Here is an 18262-nt window from a genome sequence, read left to right as displayed (position 1 = left end):
CATACTCGTCAGTCTCTCTCACGTACATGCATTTGCTGTCTGCATATTCTTTACCACCATGAACAATCCAACCAAATTTGGTTCCTTCAACGATTGGATCCTCCGGTTGGCCTTTGTATACATGTTCCGTCCTGATCTAGCAGTAAGTAGCATCCCCGAGTATTACATGAATTGGATACTCTTCGCTTGCGGTTCTGTAGAACATCTTTCCCTGTACATGTTGGAATTTCTCTGTCAGTTCTGTCAGCGTGGGTCTCTTGATAGTTGTGAAATCTGCAAGTTTGCTCCCAGTAATCTCTATTTTCTCGCTTGCCTTATTGTCAATTGAGTTGATTGTCACGTTATAGATTGGCATCGACTGTTTCTTTGTCCCGTTGACCGTTACAATGTAGCGCGTCTCGTGACGTATTGGATTTAGCTTCAACAATTTAGCTGCTTCCTTGGAGATAAAGTTCCTCCCCGACCCCGTGTCTAGATACGCCCAAAACGTAGTTCCCCGGATTTTCAGCGGTACTATGCCGGGTAGGGATTTTTCCTCGCCAGATGGCGTGTATCCGCTTAAAGTGGCATTGTGATCTTGTGTCTCATTCCCCTTAGACTTATCACATAAGCTGGTGTGGTGTTTGCTCTTACACTTATAGCACCCCCTGCTACGACATTCTTTCCCAGTGTGTCCTGAGCGGGCGCAATTGTAACATAGTCGTTTTGCTGCAAAGAATTCCCTCCGTTTCGCGATTGTGTCGAATGTTGGGCACGAATCTCCCCAGTGGTTTTGGTTACAGAACAGGCAGTGGGGGTCTTTCTGGCTAAAGTAATGGCGTTCCTTTCTTTTTGTATCCGTTTGATCTTTATAATTGTCTTCGGCCTTGTTGCGCTTCAGCCATTTTTGGATAGAATCGATCAACCTTTCCATGCTCCAATCTTACCACCCCTCGTCCGTCCTCACTAGATCGGGTTTCACTTGGGGGAGTTTGTTTAAGGTTGACAGGACGAACCCCTTGAGCATCTCTCCCTCCCCCAAAGTTTGTAACGGGTCAAAATTCTTGCTCAACTTCTCATAAAGTTCGCGCACCCTTTCGTAATTTGATCCTCTGGTCATTGGCAAGTTAATTATCTCCTGCATATGTGCAGCGACAACAGTTTTACTCTGTCCAAACTCAGTTTGTCCAAACTTGAATATTATTATATATCAGCTTCGGACTATTTTTTGCGATTGGCATCCCGCGTACAGCCCAATATAATGATCAACAATAATGGCTAAAGCTCCGCAACATGTTGGTGACGTATTCAGTTATGCAAATCAGGGTGATGCCGTTTGAACTACCCCCAAAAAGCGCAAAATGTTACACATACACATTAAGGCAAGCCTAAAAGCAGAATTCCTCAATTATTATTTATTACTTTTTTTGTTTTCAGATATTTGGGGTGGTATTGAATAATGCATTATGGAATACTGCATCATGCAATACCCATAATGCACTCTAAAATAAGTTGTGTTTTTATAACACACCTGAGTTCCCTAACATACCAAGGTGTGTAGTGGTGACATACCTCTTCACTGTTTTATTATACGGTTTACGCAAACACACCAATGTGTGTAAGGAAACACAGAAAGTGTGTAATAATTACACACCTTATAAGTGTAATGATTTTTAAAAGCACCAGAATGTGGCTTTCTCTTTTACCTCACAAGCTTCAAATTTGGCGAGATATGGTGCTCAATGACATCAAATGCTTTTCACAGGTCAAGAAAAAAAGCAAACAGTTTTGAGGGCATTATTAATTGCAAACTTTCATGAATCTATTTCCCTGAGCAAAGCTAGCACTACGGTCACTACAGTTGTTATAGCAAACTTGGCGTAGGCGGATTTGATGCTGTTCTGTAAGACCAACCTGGCGAGATAAGTTTGTGTAAAAGGAACAATGCAAGAAATTCAAAACACAGGACAATGCCTTAATAGGCCGACAATAGTCGAAGTCAGTTGGTGAGCCTCGTTGAAGAGGGGCGGGGTTTACTCTTGCTGCTTTTTGAGACAGATAGAAATTGACCAGTCCAAGAATGACCAAGCTCCCAAGAGCCCATGTTACAATGAGTTCCACACTTCAACATTTGTGAAATTCACAATGCTGGCCAACGTCTTTCTCTTTTTTGCCTCTTTTCTTTTTTTCCTTTGCATAAAACTCAAATTAAACGATTCCCTCAGCACGATTCGACTCTAGATCATAATTTTTTCCCTTAGTAGTGGTGTTATTAAAGTATGCTTAAGTCATGCAATTTATCACTTGGTAATAGGTTGAGGCAATTCACATCCTTTTCGAAAGTTTGGTGGAGCCTGCTTTTATCGAATCTCTGCCACTGAGGATGGACTGGAAACTAGTCTTCCATTTCCTCGGTCGGCGCATGAGCGGTTCACGATAAAAAATCCCTGTCCAATTTTGCGCATTGTTCATCACTACAGGGGCACACAACGAATCTGTTCCTCACATTATCTGTTTCCCAGAGGAATCTTGCTGGCTGGCAAAAATACAGGTGTTTCGATGAGCTGGCTGGGAAATTTTGTTATTGATAGAGGTTTTGCCTGGGAATTGCTGACTTTTCCTAGCATTTCAACCCCAGCTGGCTGTAGAGACTCTGAAGACTGAGGACGACTAAAAAAAAAAAAGAACCCCTTCCCTCTCCCAGAGAGTAGTCACAAACATACGACGGCTGGTCAGAGTGATTGCGCTTGCGGAAAAAAAAACCTGTTTTGTCCCGGTTTTGTCGCTTTTGTTCGGTCGTTTTGGGTCGAGGGATTTGAGAGCGCACGGAATTCCTGGCTGGGAAATAAATTTGATCAGCTGGCTGGGAAACCAACCAATTTTATCTAGCTGGCTGGGAAATTTCTTGTGTGTCTTGCTGTGAAAAAGGAACAGATAATGTTTTCCCAGCAACACTGAAAAACACCTGAAAATGCCTTAATAACATTTATTTTCATTAACTGGGGTATAATAATACATTTTACAACAAATTGGTCGTTGGGTGTACCTGCATCACTACTGTGGTGACTTTAGAAAATACTCTGAAAGAACTATTCAAGGAGTACGAGTTGATTGTTATTTCAAAAAAAATTCAAAAAATCATAAAGCGCCATTTTTTCAACCATTTAAACTGAGGTTCAGGGACATACTAGAAAAAGGTAACAAGACGATGCCTGGGAAGTGGGTAGAAGTAAGTCTCAAACACTGGCTCTCTTTCACTCTTTTTCTGGCTCTTTTCAGTCGAGGCTGGTACGGTGTCTGTTTCTTAGCCCAAACATTTGGTTTGATCAACGGAGTTGATAATGTAAATTGACCACCGTACGGTGGTCAATTTACATTATCAACTCCGTTGATCAAACCAAAATTTTGTGTACTACTTCCCCACCGACGCAGCACCACAGTTTCTTTAGAAACTACCACCTTTATTCATATGTTTCTTAGCCCGGTTTGGTGACGGTCTCTTTTATTAAATCTTACTGATACAGAAAAGAGATTTTTCAAATTTTGCGGAAGGACACCGAAAATTCAAACGAAGTACTCTAACAGAGTGTTTCTAATAATCGTCATTACAGCACTACAAATACAAAGAGCCAAGCTTCATCTAACGAAAAAAATAATTAGAGAAAATAATCGGCAGAAAAAAAAATGAAGTTCTTGCTTTCGCACTGATCACTTAAGTGATTATTTGAAGTCCTAACCGGAAAACACAACATGGAAGATAAGCAGGATAATACCGGCAGACAATGGTTTTGGAAGCCGTCTAACTTTTTTTAGAGAACCTTTCATTCTACTCAGTACTGGTTGAGTAAGATATACTGCAGTCATATTCATTTTTCCGTCAATGACGCCTTAGTTAAACTTGAAACCAGAGTGAAAATGTCTTTTTGCAGAAGGCGCAGCCGAGGTCTCGGCGGTGACAGTGATTTTACCAATGTGGCGTCGATTGGAGAAGTTGTTATTGCGCGTGCCGATATAACAGTACTCTCCAGGCTTCGTGATGCGGAAACAGGGCGGGTTACAGGAGGCTGGGGCGTTATCAAGCTGAGCCTGTAATCGTGGACCCTGGTAACATCCCTTGTTCAGATAAAGATTCAGCGAGTCCTCGTCAAATCTAGTCCTTTGATCAATGACCTCAAGAGGGATTTTTTGACAAGTCGCTGGTTTGAGAGAGCTGCATCCTTCCTTTATCCAGCAGATATTGGTGCGATCCGTTTCTGAAATTAAAATGACAGGAGAGAAATAAGTGTAAAACATAGAGGCTTTTTGGGCATCTCGGTCACAGCAAGTTAAATTACTTTGCCCAAAGGTAAGGACTCCGATCCGACTTTTATGTATGCCAGGGAAAAGTTTCCAAAGACATGTTTTCCCGTATTCTTGCCGCGCGAAGAAAATTAGGTGCAGAAGTAATTTTAGAGGGACACAAGTTGAGTTTGGACATTTCCTCACAATTTCATGTTGCCATTTGAACCATCTTTATGCGACCATCGTATGGGCTCGTGATTACCAACCGCTGTTTCGGGAAAGGAGCCCACCCTCCTGAATGAAGACCGGACTCGAGAGAGTGGAGAAAATTGAGCCTAACCAGCGTACCATTGTAAAGTATGGGGATTATCACCAATTTAAGGCAGTGATTTTGGGACTTGAAATAAACATACTAAAGAAAAAGACAACCCAAATTTTTGGTCACTCACGGGACTCGATTTATCTTTTTAGTATAGGGTCGCATACTAATACGTCGAGGATGAACCAGAGAGGACCACTCTTTCTTTCATTCGATCTCAGAAATCTTGTTGCAAAGTGTCTTTTTTTAAAATTTCGTGCTTTTGGGACAACAGAAGTTTATTGGCCTTTCGTCGGCTTCCGTATCAATCGCGATTAAATATATTGGGACATATCGTTCAGCTATGTTCTGACCATTTGACGTTTACCGACTGACCTCTTTGCGTAGTTCGAATTACCAGTGGAAGGGAATGTAAAATTAGTTCTACTTAACGGGCAGTTCTAGTAAACCGATGTCGAGTTAGCTAATTGTAAATGACTAAAATAATGGGTTCAAACGCAAGGGAAATCGGATTTTGTTTGAGTTAGCAGGGCTCGACTGAAAATGTCATGTAGAGATACTTACGGGCTTTTCCTTCGCCAGCGTGGTTTGCCGGGTTGTTGTTTGAACCTAAAAGAAAGGAAAAGATTAAGTTAAAAATACAAGAATCGTGTAAGTTGATGTCAAGTCTTGCAGACGAGATTGTTGGCTTTAGAATGCGCATGTTATAATTAATCTCTTAGGTAATCAAACCACTACGAATTTTAGAATATTCTCTGCTGTAGTACAAAATAAAAGTTAAAGTTAACCGCACACATGTGGATCAGTAGTTGGTCGAGCATCGGGCTGTCATGCATATATGCGGGAGGTCCCGGGTTCGAATTCCGGCCGAATAACTGAGGAGAAAGTGCTGCCTTTGCAATTTTATCTGCAAATGGTTGGACTTTCTAGTCTCCTCGGATGACGACCTTAAACCGTAGGCCCCGTCTCACAAATATCTTCCATGTTCATAAGTTCCTGGCCTCACCGCAGCCGTTTTTAGGTCGCGAAGGAGGCTAATAAGTTCCACGGTGGGACGTTAAAAACCCCAACAATATACGAGAAGAGAAGGAGATGAAGCCCCCGGGGTTGTGGCTGTTCTATTCTCTTCAGCATAAGTGCCGGCTTGGCAGTGGTGTCCTAAAAAGGCTTATAATATAAAGTGTATGAGGCCACCTAGGCAGAAACAGCCATAAGTCAAAAAGGAATTTGCCGAGTGCTGGAACATGTAGATATTACTTGAGGTATAGCTACTATTTGTCTCCGCGACACACAAAATTGCGTTTATCGCAGGATATAAGTTGAGTACGCACCACGAAATAATAATTAACAATTATTCCACGAGCACGAGCAATTATTCCACGAGCGTATGCTTGCCGTGTTTGTAGATCATGGTATAATGGCTCATAACCCATGATGGCTTAGCCAATCAAAACTCTCGAATTGCATTATCAAATGATCCAGTTTTTAATAATTAGTAAATAAACCCCTTGCGGAGGATAATGCCCAAGGCTTAAAGATTGTCTGAAAAATGAACAGTTAGCCGGGGGCATTATCCTCCGATGCACCAGCGAGCCGGAAAGGGGTTAATTTATTTTATAACCCTGCGATTAATTTCTCAAGAAGAACGCACTTAGATCCAAAAGGGAAAAAAAGCCAGTTTTCGCGTATGTGAATGGCTCGATTCCCGTTGACGTAATCAAAAAACGCATGTTGATAGGTTTGCTCGACGATTTTATATTACACAGTAATTGGAGGAAATGTTGACTAGTTGTCATGTCAAGTATACTCTTTATAACGCCTTAAAGATTGAAAGCTTGAAAACGTAAATGAAAACACAGTTTTTCTAAATGTTTTTGCAATTATATTGTTCGAAAAGAGGACAGCCGACGAATTAACAGTCTTTCACATGCAAAAATGCGTAGTGTTTTTAGGTGCCCTTTGGAATTACAGGCAAGAAAGTTGGAGTGAGAAACATCGGCCTTGCATGGACTATGAACGTTGAAGGATAATGGAGTTATCCAGCCCAACACGAATGCCTTTCATGGTATATTGCGGCTGTATGGCTTTCCTTCAACATTTCTTGCTTCTACAAAAAATCGCCTCAACGCACTGGATATGTACAGTTCCCGACGACTCCATGTTTTCAAGAGTGTTTTGGAACCTCTTTTCTTTTCCCCACGATAAAAATTGGATGAAAATTATATACCGTAGCTAGTAGCTTGGTAAATAGACTGTCACAAAAAATGTATATAACCTTTAGTTTGTTCCTACACAAAATTCACAGACGTTGAGAGCATATTTTGTGACGTGGACTTTTTCTTGTTGCCTGCATTGACAACCAGCTTTGTGATTTCTCCATCACTGGCTCCTGCAAAAAGAATTTTTGTGTCTTTCATGACTAATCAAAAGTTTAGCTTGAACGTTTGCTCGTTTCCTGATCTTCTTTCGTAGAAATAAAATCAGAGGACGGATATAAAATCGGACGACGGATATTCTCTGATAATTATCGTGCGATTTGTATCACGTGATCAGTTTTATCCAATGAGAGCCCGCAAAAATTAATCGGTGGGTTATAATTAAAAATAGTTACCCATGCTTGCACGTCTTGTGGCGCTTGTGGCTAAAATTAATGTACACTGATATTTTCCCTTTGTTTTCCCATAGCGGGGGAAAAAACACCGAATCGACAAGCGATGTTTCTTTAATTCATTTTTCATCTGTGGACCTTTAATTTTATGTGCTTGTGTTTTTGCCAATATACTTCCCAATCTGTTGGTATGACTGTGGTAAATTAACGCTAGGTTACCCGTATAAAGTCTCATTTCGGAGACACTCCGAAACGCTTATACATATCTCAAAGTTTATTGGATACGATGGTGAGTTTCAAAGACATGCCCCTTTTCACCTGAGGTGGGCTGTTATCTACTTTTACGTGCAAGGAAGTCAAGCTTACCAGACCACGCAAAACATATGATTGTATTTGTTGTCACCGTTACTTCTTCAGGGAAGAAGCGATATTCCATGGCGGGATAAGCTTGCACGATATTTCCTCTCTTTCCCATACTGATAATATATTTAATATCAAGGTGCTGGAATTCCTTTTTAAGATGATGCCGTGATTTAATGACGAATACGTGAGATCTGTCCTGGAATGTTCGACCCAGCTGGGTAGTGTCCAAAGCGAGCTGAAGGTCAGTGTTTCCATCAACAGCCTTTGTTTTCGGGTCTTTCTTAACCCTGCAAGATATGTAAATTTTGATGATTGTTTGTGCATTTTAAGTTGTTCAATGGTTTATTTCACTGAACTTTGGTTGAAAGTGACTTACTTGTCATTGTCTTTGGCTGTGAATTCACGTGGAAAGTCATCAGTCGTGATGTTGTACCTACATAGATAATATAAATTTAACGGTAATCAATGAATTCAAGGTGATACAGTCAACCCTACCGGATGCCATTGCAATTCCATTCTCTCCTTATTCCCTTAGTCTATCGCTCATATTGCTACTAATTTCTCTACTCTTCCCACGTTTAAAATCAGGGGCACCCGACGTCAATTTTCGGAAAATATCTGTTCGGAAGACGATTTGAGATCTAGGATCTTCGGAACATTTGTTGCAAAAATTCTTGCTTGCCTGCCTCTCCTAGGATTTTCGAACATCTGAAAAAATGGTATAATTGCCCACTTTTAACGGATTTTTACCCTAAAAAGGTCACCTACAATTTTCGGGAGCCTTTTTTCTGGCTGAAAGGTAAGTTTTGATTCCTATAGTTTTCCGATCACTAGACTTTCAGCTAGGAAATCCGAACAGATAAAAAATTTTTAGGGCATAAAAATATGCCTTTATCTACCGTTTAAATACCAAAATACGTTTAACAATGCTATGTTTAAGTGGTTTTGAACTATATTCTAGTTGGGTGCCCCTGTAAAATTTCGATGTTGTGGCCAATTAACTGAATTAATGCGTAATTAATAAACTGAAATCGTCCACTAATTAAAAGAAGTGTCCGTGTCTGTGTAAACTTTTAAAGACAGCGAAGAACGTTTTCCACTTAGCTTGTCTTTTTGACTTGCCTGTCATATTGTTTCACTATCTGTTCGATACGGATTTTTTATTTTTTACAGATATAATTCCTTTCTTTTCTTTGTATAGGCTCCTGGGGCATGGCTTCCTTAGTACCATTTATTATATAGATACTGATGAAATACCAGATTTTTTCTTTTACTAAAGAATCATATTTTCATCGCGGGCAGTGAAGATATTATTTTTATCTCTCATGTGTGAGGATATTGGTGTCGCCATGGTTACACCAAATACAAGAGATCTTCCCGCTCAGGCACACCCGCACACTTTAATTGCACTATTTTGCTGTTTCAAAATGAATTTTAGAAAGTAGTGTTTTATGACGAAATTCCATCAGTATCTATAAAATAAACAGAACATTACATGGCCGCTTGGAGATTCGAATTTTATCTTCGAGTTCTGAAAGTATCTCTCACGAGTGACCGAAGTATCCCCGCGCGGTCATGTAATATCCTCTACGTTTCCTAAATTGGGAGGAAACTGAGAAACATACAAGTAACGATTTTTCACCTAATACGTAATACGCATCGCTGGGTGACGTTACTGGGGAAAGCCGGAACTTTCCACTTGAACGACGAAAATTTTCCTTCCATGTTCATTCCGTTGTGATTAACGACAGTAGAAGGTGCAAAGTGCACCTCAGGTGGTTCTTGAAGAAGGAGATACTGATCGAGTTCCTCGGCTCCCTGTGACACTTTATGCGGTTGATAGGGCTTTCCATACTTAAGCCTCATGTTCCCTTGACCATGACAAGTACTCAAGACGCCTGCGGTTCTCTCAATGTAATTTGTGACAAACTTTGTCCACTTTCCACCTTTTTCCGTACACTCGGTTTTGTTAATGTAAAGAGCTACGCATTTCTCGGCTAGTTGATTCCCAAGCTTCTTTGGACAATCTTTATTCCCTGCCAGTTTGTTTGGCATAATACACAAGTCTGATGAAGAACATAAATGCACAAAAAATTACATATGATTTATCCGAATAATTAACAACGTGCAAGAACACTACCTTTATTGGCCCATCGTATGAAGGGGATTATTTAGTTGGAGGGGGAGTGGAAGAAGAGAAGGATTAGGGTTAGAGATCATCGGTCTTGTGTCCCACCACAGCTTCTTAGTAGCAGTTTCCGTTACAAGAGATTACACGAGGACAGTAGATTATAGTCATAAAAAAGCGCAAGCCTTGAAGTATGAAAAGAATTTATGTATTAGATTCGGCGCATGAGAAGTTCGACTTCTGCATCCAGAGTCGCACTTTGCCGCTTTATCCGACTGAGCAGGTCGAATTGAATAGTTGGGTCGACCCAAATCAAATTCGTCGAATTTACTTGATTCAAACGTCGAAATTCTCATGATTTGATTCGGCGCAAAAAAAGTTCGACGTTTAAACTAGAAGTAAGTCTGAACCGATGATCAATACGAGTTACTCATTTATGTATTCAGCCCATGTAAGAGGATTCAACTTCTGTAAATAGATCACATGTGTGCTACTCGTGAATAGATTGGTTACAGAGCCAACGGTGCTCCAATCAGCTTCGTCTAGAAGTTCACTACTCACTCACCTTTTTTCGCCGTAATGTGGGCTATTGACATAACCTTTCATCAGCTTGTTTGTCTTTTTGTCGCTGACCAAGATAGCGATGTCCTTCCAAGGCGAGGGGCCCCAGTAGGGATAGTAATCACGCTCCTCGGGCACCTCCAGTCCATTCCTTGCTCCACCAGGATTTTGTCGAGTGTAGATCGCTTTGTCACCTGCTAATTTTTTTCGTGCATTGGTTTGATCAGGGGTACACAAACCTATAACATATAAACAAAAAAGATTGTAGTTTAAATCAACGTTTTGCATTCCTACTAAAAGGACCAACCATTATGATCAATTCGATAGTCAGCGTTCTTTGGAATATCTTATAATTAAGGGTTTCTTAAAACGTTTAACGATAAAAACCAACGGTAAAAGACGACGTTTCGACCGTACTTCGGTCATTATCAAGTGATTGGTAAAATTGAAACTGTATATATATATAACTGAATAAATGTGTGAAAGAAAATTTGCCCTGAGCGGGATTTGAACCCACGTCCCCCCATTACTAGTCGGGTTTGATCACCACTACACCACCAGGACAACCATGCTGGCAACACAGCCATCGAAGAGGTGATTTACGTGGTTTAAGGCGTGGGCCTCCCGTGAAATGGGAGGAGGTTTCGAGGTGACAAAGTAGGGGAGCCTATAACTTCACTTGAAACCCAACTAAGGATCAACTCAATGATGCACGACCGTAGTCAACTTAGCGGATGACAAGGAAGGATCCTAGAAGGATACAGGCTAATTTTAATTTTAATTTTCACTCTCTCTAAAATTAAAATTAGCCTGTATCCTTCTAGGATCCTTCCTTGTCATCCGCTAAGTTGACTACGGTCGTGCATCATTGAGTTGATCCTTATTATCCTTAGCCCAGAAGTTGTCCAGTGTTGAGTTTCCCATAAGTTTCTCTCAATTTCTCCTCGACTTGGACTGTGAATCCATTTGCGATCCTCCTGGGGGTGATACGCTGTTGGCTCAAGGGATCTACTTAACTGACTCTTTAAATTAATTACCCTTGTCTGCCTGTGAATCACATGTTTGCAGGTGTAAACGATTACATATTGAGAGTAGGTCAACTCATGAATATAAAACATCTCATCGACGGGGCAGTGAAATTTGTTCGTGCACTTCGTTAAAACACTAAAATTCTTTGTAAGATCTTTTGGAGCCTAAGAATGTTTGTGGCGAAAATGTTTGCCAATTGATGAAGAAGAGTTGTTGTGTTCTTTAACACGTTGGTGCAGATGGCGGCGTGTGAAACCAACATAACCTGCATCGCGCAGGTCACATTCAAATTTGTAAACAAGGCACTGTTGGTTCACAATTGGCGGCTTAACTTCTCGCAATTTTCGATCTTGTTCAATCTTTGAATAGCGTTTCAATCTTTGGAACAGCGTTAATTTAAGGGACGTTTAAGGTTCCTCAATATTTCCAGCCTGCGAACGCAGACGAATTTCTGGGGGTCGTTTCTCTTCCCCGAAAAATACGTCTACGTTCGCAGGCTACAATATTTCATTCATAGATTTTATTTGCATTTCGTATCTGTGTACAAATGTATTCTCGGCTATTTCATGATCCTATACTTGTGTAAAAAATGTAAATGTAAATGCTTTGTTTATAGCGGGTGGAAGTGCACTTACCTCTCAAGCTAGTTTACAGGCACTCCACTGTTAACAATGTGAAAGTAACAACTCAAACTTAACACAAACATTATTAAGAACCCCAACTGGCAGGAGGCAACCACTTGGCTATTTACAAAGCGTGGTAGGGTTGAATCCGGGACATTCGGAAACAAATCCAAACCAGAGGCCAGAACGGGATTCGAACCGCGGAGCAGCCGCATGCAAACCCAACGCCCTAACCACTGGACCACACTGCCTGTCTCGCCGTTGATGTGGATTTTCCTCGTCATTACATAAGAGTTAGTACTAGTTAGAAGAGAATTGTTCCCACTCTACTCATCCACTATTTGATGAATTTGAGTTACAGTTCGCGTTTTGGTTTTTACTACGATTTTCATAATTCTCTCAGGCGCCAAAGCGCCAAACTGCGTTTTGGCTTCCATCAATCAAATTTCTGAACATAGTAGGGAAGATCGACTCCGCCTCCGGAAAGTGAATTGGAATTTTTATTTAGTTCGCAGCTCGAATACCATTATGGCATCTTTTTAGAGGTTTTTAGTAAAAAGGATTAGTGCAGATTCCATCGCTTTCTATTGGCGAAGTCAAGTTCGAATGTACCGCGGGAAGCAAAGATGCTGATTGGTAGGTTCAGCGTCAACTCTAGATCTTGGCAGTTTGGCCGTTGGCGCTTGAAGATGAGATTCCGCTGAATTATGAAAATCTCAGTAACAGAATTTATAGCAACAGGGCGAAGAAGGCCGGCTATAAATTTAACTACATGTAGAAAAGAAAAGAAGCCGGCCCGAGAAAACCAGGTTAGGAAGATATTTAGGGCATATACATTTTTGGGCAATAAAATCGAAGGCGAAGCACGCAATGGGTTCAAGCGGGCCGTCTAATTCGGATCGTAAAATTGCCCAATCAGAGCGATCGTACTAAGTGAGAAATATGTTTCAATGCTTACTGTACAGTTGTAATTGCCTTAAATGTTGTTGTGAATCAGCTGTTATACCATGCTCCGAAAATAAAGATTATCCTGCAGGGGCCACATAAAGTCTCAATGACAATATGTGAAGAAATTTACGTCTAGAGAGAATTTTTTTAAACGAGTTTGTAAAGGAGAGAGAGATTCGGATTGTTTGGCTGGACAAAAGACTAATATTTGAAAGGCTTGCACGAGTCAAATGATGCACAAAATTAATTTTCAATTTTAAAAGTTGAAATTTGGGAGGTAGGAAGAATCTCCTTGTTCAGAAAATTCCAAAATAGTAGAACTGAGAATACTTTTCGTAGTAGAGTTGAATATAGAAATATATTTCACCAGCGGAAGCTCATCTTCGCGAGATAACAACCGGTACCCTACAGAGAATCCATGAACGTTTTCAGAAATGGGGATTCCCATGTCCTTCTTGGTTTGTTATGTTTTAATTTATACATTTATGTCCTGAACGGAGACGTTAATTGTGTGTTAATTGGCTAAGAGACATTACAGAGAATGTCACGTTTACGATAAACGGCAAACGTCATTCTGAGATTTGCGGTTTGCCGAGAATGAAAAAATGTTTGATTTTGACTCATTTCTTGCCTGTTAGCTACTATAGATATACTTACGGACGCTTTCTTTCTTTAACCTTAAAATGTGGTTTGCTTATTCCTTGATAGATTGAAGAACAATTCAGTTAGTAGTTCAACACAATACACCAAACAACTTTAAGCTATTACAAAAACACGTTTAAAACATTTCAGGCGCAAATCGCCCACAAGAGAGGATAAGGAAAGAGAACGGATCCCCATGCCCCATCATAGTTTTTTAAAATCATTCTATCTTTCGTTTCGCAAAGCTATTTTAAGTTCTCGTTCCCAATGCCGCAATATTTAAAACTTCATTACGTCATTCCAACTAGCCAATCAAGCAGCTCTCTAAAAACAGTTTCGTAGGTTAAATTAGATTTTAAAAAAACTATAAAAAAGAGTGCCTATGTTGTCGGTCAAATCCGGGCTCGTTCTTACCTAGGTTAAACGGGTGACCCTCATTTTAACTACAGTAGGTTGACTACGCACTAATTTTTTTTGGAGCCTTTGGGAAGCAGGGATGGCGCAGTGGTGAGAGCGCTCGCTTCCCGCCAGTGTGGCCAGGGTTCGATTCCCGGACCCGACGCCATAAGTGGGTTGAGTTTGTGTTGGTTCTCTTCTCTGCTTCGAGGGTTTTTTGCCGGGTTCTCCCTTTTTCCCCCCTCAGCAAAAACCAACATACAGCTGATTCCAGCTGGCTGTAAGCTGTGCTCCAAGGTCACACATGGACCGTATAGCGGCTGCCAGAGGCGCCTTTGTATGCTTTCGGTTCGACCTTGTTGAGCTGCGTCGTTGCTATACTTGCGACGGCGATTAGCCGCGACAATTATTATTATTATTATTATTATTATTATTATTATTATTATTATTATTAATATTAGTATTATTATTATCAATATTATTATTAGAGAAAAATTAGGGTCAGGTTAGGATTAGTTTTGTTTATTATACATGGATATCAATTGACTTATAAATAAGTACATAATGAAAAAAGCTGCGTTAAGACGAGCATGTTTTTTTTCCCTTACTATGTTGTAATGTTAAGACTGAATTGATTAGTGTATGAATATGGAAACCGATAAAATCATACTTGAGGGAAGGTATAGATATTCTTAAACCTTTTTGGAAACCGGGTTGATAGTTGCTTTAATTAAACTAGGTAGAGTGCATATTCAACCTAGGTTAAATAAGGATCACCAATTTAACCTACAATCAGTGGCAAAAGTCTTGGGACACTCACCATTTGAAGTTGGTTTTCTTACTGAGTTTGAAAAATTGCCCCCTCCCCCGGAGAACAATGTTGCCAATAGTGAACATGCATTTCCTTGTCTATTTCAACATTGATTGGGGGGAGGGGGGACTCTTATTTTGAAGTTTTCAGTGGTATTTCGATAGTTATGCTTAGTTTCTGACGTCTGAGAGGTTTTCAGGCCCATTCTGACACTAGCGTCCCAACTACTTTTTCCACTGATTGTAGGTACAAACCGATCCAACCTGAGCCCGGATTTGACCGACAACATCGATATCTCACCTTTGTTTCTCTCCCGGCGATACATCGAGCGATAGTAATTGAGTGGCTCGTGAAGTCCTCGGTCTTGTTTGATAAAAGTATCTTCTGAGCTCGTTTCTGAGAAGGCTTGAGGTGTGAAGTATTGACCGTTACGAAAAGTATGCCAATCGAACTCTGAATATACACTGACGGTCGCTCTTCCCACAGGGAACGGTTGACACATGTACTGTAAGATGATTTGCTTTTCCACCTTGTCATCTGTCTCTGGTCCAGTCCCATGCTGGTTGGTCCACATGATGTCTAATTCTGTTTTAACTTCAGGATCAATTCCACTCATATAGAACTCCTAACAGATATTTAATACACAAATTTTATATGATAATGCTTGTATATCTGGGCAACAAAGTGATACCAAAATTTGCAATTGAGCGAAAGATATGAACATATAAGGGTGCCGCAAGTGAGCGCAACTATTAACATCTTACAGTGCTTCATCTATAAATTTAGTCTGACTCAGTTACTCAACCTCTACTCTATCGTTTATTTCACTTAATTGCTTGCTTGTTTTTGTTAGATGAATACAAGTTTATGTTGTTGATGAAGATGGTGATGATGATGTCTGTATCCCTCGGATGCATACAGGAGGCTTTCAATGGGGTTAACCGTTAGTCGTAAAACGTCAACAAAAGTTGGCCCTTGGGCGTAAAAATGAGAAAAAATAACCGTTTATGAAAAAAATTAAAACCATTTAGCGTGATTTTTTGTTTTAGGAAAGTGGAATGGGGAGTATTTAGGGTTTGCTCTACTCGCTGACATTCCGTCCCGCTGCCAAGACCTTTTGCCAAGACAAAAAGGTCCCAAGTAAACCGCCCAGTTGGAGTTCTTGACAAAAGTGTCAAAGTTGGTGTTCTGTAAAACGAGAAACAGGTGCTTTTAAAGGAGACTTACCATTGGCAGCTGTCTTGTCTCAGGAATATTGCCCACTCCGGCAATGCTATCCAATCTGTCTCCAACGTTATAGCCAGCTTTGCCGTTATTCTACGAGTCAATGCAAGAAAACAAGAAATTCTGCTTTTGGTGGCATACCTTCTCCGCTAAGTCAAAGGAAAGTCAATACTTGCTTGCAACAGCCGATAAAACGTGAATTGTGAATCAAAGATAACTTGAAAAGTGACAAATGAAAGTATCAGTATAATTGTAGTAATGTCTATATATTGACGCGATCATCTTACCTGGGAATCAAACAGTCTGTTAGCTTGCTTGACGTTTTCGAGATTTCCGTTCAGTCGATTGTTGGATCCATGCGGGACATGTAGATAAACGTCTGACAAGCAAGGCACGATAAAAGAAATCGCCAGCCAGCCCCAAACTATAATGACCATCTTGATCTGTTTGAGGAAAATGTTACAGAAGCAGTCTTATGACAAGCAAGTTAGAATGCATATATATCTTTGTAACAAGTAATGCAATATACTATTTCCATGGCAACCATTTACTGCCAAATCCATATACCCTATTTATGAATGGCAGCCAATCAATTATTCTTTTGTCTTCGTGCTAATGACGCCAACTAGCCTCGCTCTAAAGCAACATTTCTTTAAATTCTGTCCATGCAAACGAGGCCAGTTGGTCTTATTAGCACAAGGACAAAGGATTAATTTATTGGCCGTCATTTGTGAATGCTGTTTGTTTCGTGAAGTAAGGTTTGTCTAGTATATATATCTCGCCAGCATAAAATATCTTTTGCTCTAACCGAGCAACCATGGAGACGTAATGCGGTACTGATGGGCAGTAATTGCGTTCAGAAATGGGCCATTTGCCGGTACAGGAAATAAATGGGCCCGAAAGTTTTGGCTAAGGCCAGCAAAGTTGCGCGCTACGAAGGATCCCCATATCTTGACGTATGATATTGCGTGGCGCTCAAACCGCTAAAGATATTCCCATATCCTATTAATGCCAGTCTTGCCATAATGATAAATCCTAGCATTACGTTAAAAAGTGAGAGCTATTGACTTTGTGTCCTAGCTACGTGCTGAATGAATATGGGTGTGATGACATATTGACCTTGTTTTTCATGAGTTGGTATGGAGAACGACAGCTTTGTTGGTGGAGAATGACAAAGACCTAATACGTTGATCTTCTTTAAGTTGATAGTCATGAAAACATCTTGGCTGGCATGGGCAAAACTGTCCGTAAGTTCCTGCATGCAGCTGCTGTTCTGAATAAGAGACCAGGGCTGCATCATCAGCAAATATCCCTGGTCACCGTCTTTCGAACCTTAATCTTGGCCCTTACTCGGGAGATATTGGACAGCCTCCCGTCTGACCATGTACCGAACAGGAAAATTAACTCAGATACTTACGAACGTTTTTTAACATGTATTATGGTTTTCTCAGTTGCATGATACACCGAAGAGCAAGCCTCATTCTCAGAATGTCTATCGAAAGTATGAGGCTTCTGAAATGTGGCTTAAAAATGGAACGTTTGGAGTAAAGAGGCCACTAAACAGTTCGTCGAAAATAGTCATTCCAGCCTCCAAAGTTCTCTCAACGAACGCACTTCATAATCAACGATTATTCCTAGATTTATCACCACTTATGTCCAGGTTTGACCCTAATTAGATGCACGCCCAATTTTGACATTCAACACAAAGTGTCCCTTTAAGTGTAAGCATTTGCAACCTATTTTCAACAATATTAAGGTAATGGTAAAGGTTAGCGTTATTTTTAGCTTTAGGTAAATGCAGCAGTTAATCTTCACTAAAAGAGCAGCATTTGGGGGACACTTTGTGATATAAATTGTCTGTATTCTGAGACACAAGTGATATTGAAGTTGGCTAGAAGAGCAAGGGGACACTTCGTGACGCTTACTGAAATCTGCGTGCATTTAATTAGGGTCAAACCTGGACGTATCTCAGATTTATGTCTCATTAAGTGATAAATGATCAAGATATTTCGTTAAATATAAGTATTCTGAAAGAAAGGCATTACGATGTATATGGCGACTACGAAAGGCAATCACATATTACACACTGTGTTTGATTTTTATCTAAAAAGAATGCGTGATCATTGGCAGACTAAACCAACTTTTTACGAGGTTGTTAAAAGCCTAAGAACTACCATAGGATAGCCATTTAGCTAGGAAAGAATGAATTCTTTTTTGATTCTTTTCGTAAAGGAATGTTTCACTGTTCAACTTCAACAAGGTGACACCGAAAACATCTGGATATTTCTCAACTTTGTAAACACAGCTATCGCGTGGTCTTAATCCCGCCTTTTACATTTACGCGCCTTTT

General features: G+C 40.3%; 1 protein-coding gene and 1 pseudogene across 1 annotated transcript in view; both read right to left on the bottom strand.

Annotated features, from left to right (window-relative positions):
• The window catches only part of LOC138040673 (uncharacterized), a 1749-nt gene extending 836 nt beyond the window's left edge, over window positions 1–913 (bottom strand). Inside the window, exons 1-2 of the mRNA XM_068886354.1 lie at window positions 218–913; window positions 1–136 (exon numbers count right to left, since the gene is read on the bottom strand). The exon at window positions 1–136 is cut by the window's left edge and continues 362 nt beyond it. Of these exons, the coding sequence (XP_068742455.1) occupies window positions 1–136; window positions 218–913 (832 nt within the window). The remainder of the gene's footprint in view (window positions 137–217) is intronic.
• A 2554-nt stretch (window positions 914–3467) lies between these two features.
• On the bottom strand, window positions 3468–17209 carry LOC138040671 (protein DD3-3-like; annotated as a pseudogene).
• Window positions 17210–18262: the final 1053 nt, after the last annotated feature.

Source organism: Montipora capricornis, chromosome 3 (assembly GCF_036669925.1).
Source record: "Montipora capricornis isolate CH-2021 chromosome 3, ASM3666992v2, whole genome shotgun sequence".
NCBI lineage: Eukaryota > Metazoa > Cnidaria > Anthozoa > Scleractinia > Acroporidae > Montipora > Montipora capricornis.
This window is presented reverse-complemented; position numbering and strand designations above follow the sequence as displayed.